Source organism: Saccostrea cucullata, unplaced genomic scaffold (assembly GCF_032062105.1).
Source record: "Saccostrea cucullata isolate Sc308-1 unplaced genomic scaffold, CSIRO_AGI_Scuc_v1 ctg16461, whole genome shotgun sequence".
NCBI lineage: Eukaryota > Metazoa > Mollusca > Bivalvia > Ostreida > Ostreidae > Saccostrea > Saccostrea cuccullata.
In genome coordinates, this window is record NW_026941630.1 from 1 (window position 1) to 2,689 (window position 2,689).

Genomic DNA, 2,689 nt, shown 5'->3' on the forward strand with positions numbered 1-2,689 from the left:
ACACATGTTTTTTTTGTATTGTGTGTTATTTGTTATTGTCTTTCAGTAAAAAATTAAGTTCAAACTGGTTAGGCTGGCTAGATTATAGGCTGTCTAGACTGTAAATGAAAAAGTGTGACGTCATAATCACATTGTATTTATACAGTGAATGACGTCACAATGCATAGGTAAGTTTTTGCACACGGCACTTTACAGAGGGTGCAAACAGGTATATAAGAAAACACAGGTAAAAGGTATATTTCTTTTGCACACGACCCTCAGTTTTTTTGCACACGGCCCTAAACAAACTTGGCTCGGTGCCAAGTATTTACCTGTGTAGTCAGCATAAAAAAACGTAGGTAAAACGTATTTTTGCACACGGTCCCTAAGTATTACCTGTATACATAAACAAAACGTAGGTGTATCGTATATGTTTCTTTTGCACAGGGGTCCCTTACAGATAATGTAACAGATATAATTCACCAGGTATATAAAGTAAAACTGTAACATTTTAAAGATCAGTCTCGGTTGGCATTTCAAACTTGACAGACGTGAAAAATATTATGGCAGAAGCAATGATGAATACCCCACACAACCCTAGTTTTGTGACACCTGAAGAAAATGTAGGAGCCCCCTTTAATTTTCAAGAATACATGAATAAAGAAGATATGAATATTTTAACTACCACTCTGGATGGAATTGTGAACATGCTGTCTGCTCTGGATAACAAGCTGAATGATATGAACAACAAAATGAGTGGTGCTGAAAACCAATTGAATCATCTGAAAACTTACATGCAAAACAAAATGAAAAAAGGAGGGAGCACTGACCAGAAAAAAGAGGGGACAAGGGGATCAGGAGAGACTAAGAAAACTAGACAGACGGACCCATGCTACATCTGCAAAGAGTTAGGGCATTGGGCCCCAGATTGCCCCAGAAAAAAACAGGATTCGTGCTACAAATGCGGGAAAATTGGACATTGGGCTAATCAGTGTACAGAGGAGGATCACCAATTCGTAAAAGACATACAAAAAACTGAAGAAAAAAAGCCTCGGGAAACCAAAAGGAAACTACCCCTGACCAGTGAGAAGCCACAGAAGAAACAGAAAATGTAAATTGTATGTATGTATTTTCATTCTAAATAAAAATTGAAAAAAATCTGTGTTAGTTTCACTTTTGTTTCTTGGTAATGAGGTTTTCAAAAAATGAAGCTAGACTGTGAATGCGTGACGTCATAATCACATTCTTGAAATGTTTTGCACACGGCGCATTTACCTGTATAGTCAGCATAAACAAAACGTAGGTAAAAGGTATTTTTGCACACGACCCTAAAATAAATCCAAGCTATATATATAAACCAGCGCTGGACATTGATGATCATTCTGTGTGAGTACTTGGAATTGGACACAGGTAAAAAATGGAGCAGACAAAAAATATGACAGAGGAAATGGAGTATTGTTGGTCTATTAACGGAGAACGTTTTGGAGAATGGATGAAAATTAAAGAAGAAGCCATCCAGGATTTTTATAAACGCAACAGAAATTATTTAAAATGGCCACCGAATTTAAAGTACAAAAAATTTTGGTTGGTAAAAAGAGTGGAATTGGATCCTGAAGATTATGAAAAAAATCATGACACCAGAGAGGAAAAATACTGTCTGAAGGAGAGAAAAAATGGATATGATGGTTATCAAAAATACCAATTGAAGATCATGAGTGAACCTTATACAATACTGGAGAAGAGTTCCTGGAAAATTCAACTTCAATCGTGTTTTTATGAATTGATAGAAAAGAGGTTTCGGAAAGAAAACAGCCTTCAAGGACTTTTTTACAGATAGGGCTATTTATAAAGTGTATGTATATTGTCGCATCCCTTTATCGCCTGAAGAAAAACAATCTAAAGAAAAAGGAGAGGGAAAAAATTAAGAAGACAGTGTATAATTGTATTTTCATTCTGAATAAAATTGAAAAATCAAAATCTGTGTGTTCTTGTTTTCACTAAAACCAGTTCAAACCGGTTAGAGGACTGTCTAGACTGTGAAGCGTGACGTCATAATCACATTCTTGTAATGTTTTTTGCACACGGCGCATTTTTACCTGTATAGTCAGCATAAAAACAAAACGTAGTACCTACGTATAGTGTAAACACACCCTGTATTTAGGGATAGGTTAGGGGATAGGGTTAGTTAGGGCTAGGGGGATAGGGTTAGTTAGGGTTAGTTAGGGTTAGGGTTAGGGGGATAGGGTTAGTTAGGGTTAGGGTTAGGGGGTTAGGGTTAGTTAGGGGTTAGGGTTAGGGTTAGTTAGGGCTAAGGGGGATAGGGATAGTTAGGGTTAGTTAGGGCTAGGGGGTTAGGGTTAGGGGGTTAGGGGCTAGGGTTAGGGTTAGGGTTAGGGGTTTAGGGTTAGTTAGGGTTAGGGTTAGGGGGCTAGGGGGTTAGGGTTAGCACTGTACTCAGTTGACCCACTTATCCCCTCTACCAATCAAATCTGATCACATGATTTCTCTCAGCCAATCAGAATCTTCCGGGCTATCGGGAATGCTTATACTACTATCACCCCTCGAGAACTTTGACACATAAAAAAATCTCCAAAGTATTACGTAGAAGCAATGACAACCCCCTATTTCACAAACGTTAAAATAGGAAGACCTGACTAACAGTGGGACGGACAACTTCGGAATGGACATTTTTCCGAACTTGCGCACCCTT

The 2,689-nt window shown here is 38.2% G+C and overlaps 1 protein-coding gene across 1 annotated transcript; it reads left to right on the plus strand.

Moving 5' to 3' along the window:
- The first annotated feature begins 542 nt into the window (after window positions 1-542).
- Window positions 543-1,094, plus strand: LOC134258187 (uncharacterized). The gene has a single exon (XM_062740729.1). The coding sequence runs from the start codon at window positions 543-545 to the stop codon at window positions 1,092-1,094; it is 552 nt and encodes a 183-aa protein (XP_062596713.1).
- The last annotated feature ends 1,595 nt before the right edge of the window (window positions 1,095-2,689 follow it).

What these genes read in the sequence shown, in the direction of transcription:
- LOC134258187 (XM_062740729.1), top strand. Translation starts at nt 543, where the DNA reads ATGGCAGAAGCAATGATGAATACCCCACACAACCCTAGTTTTGTGACA.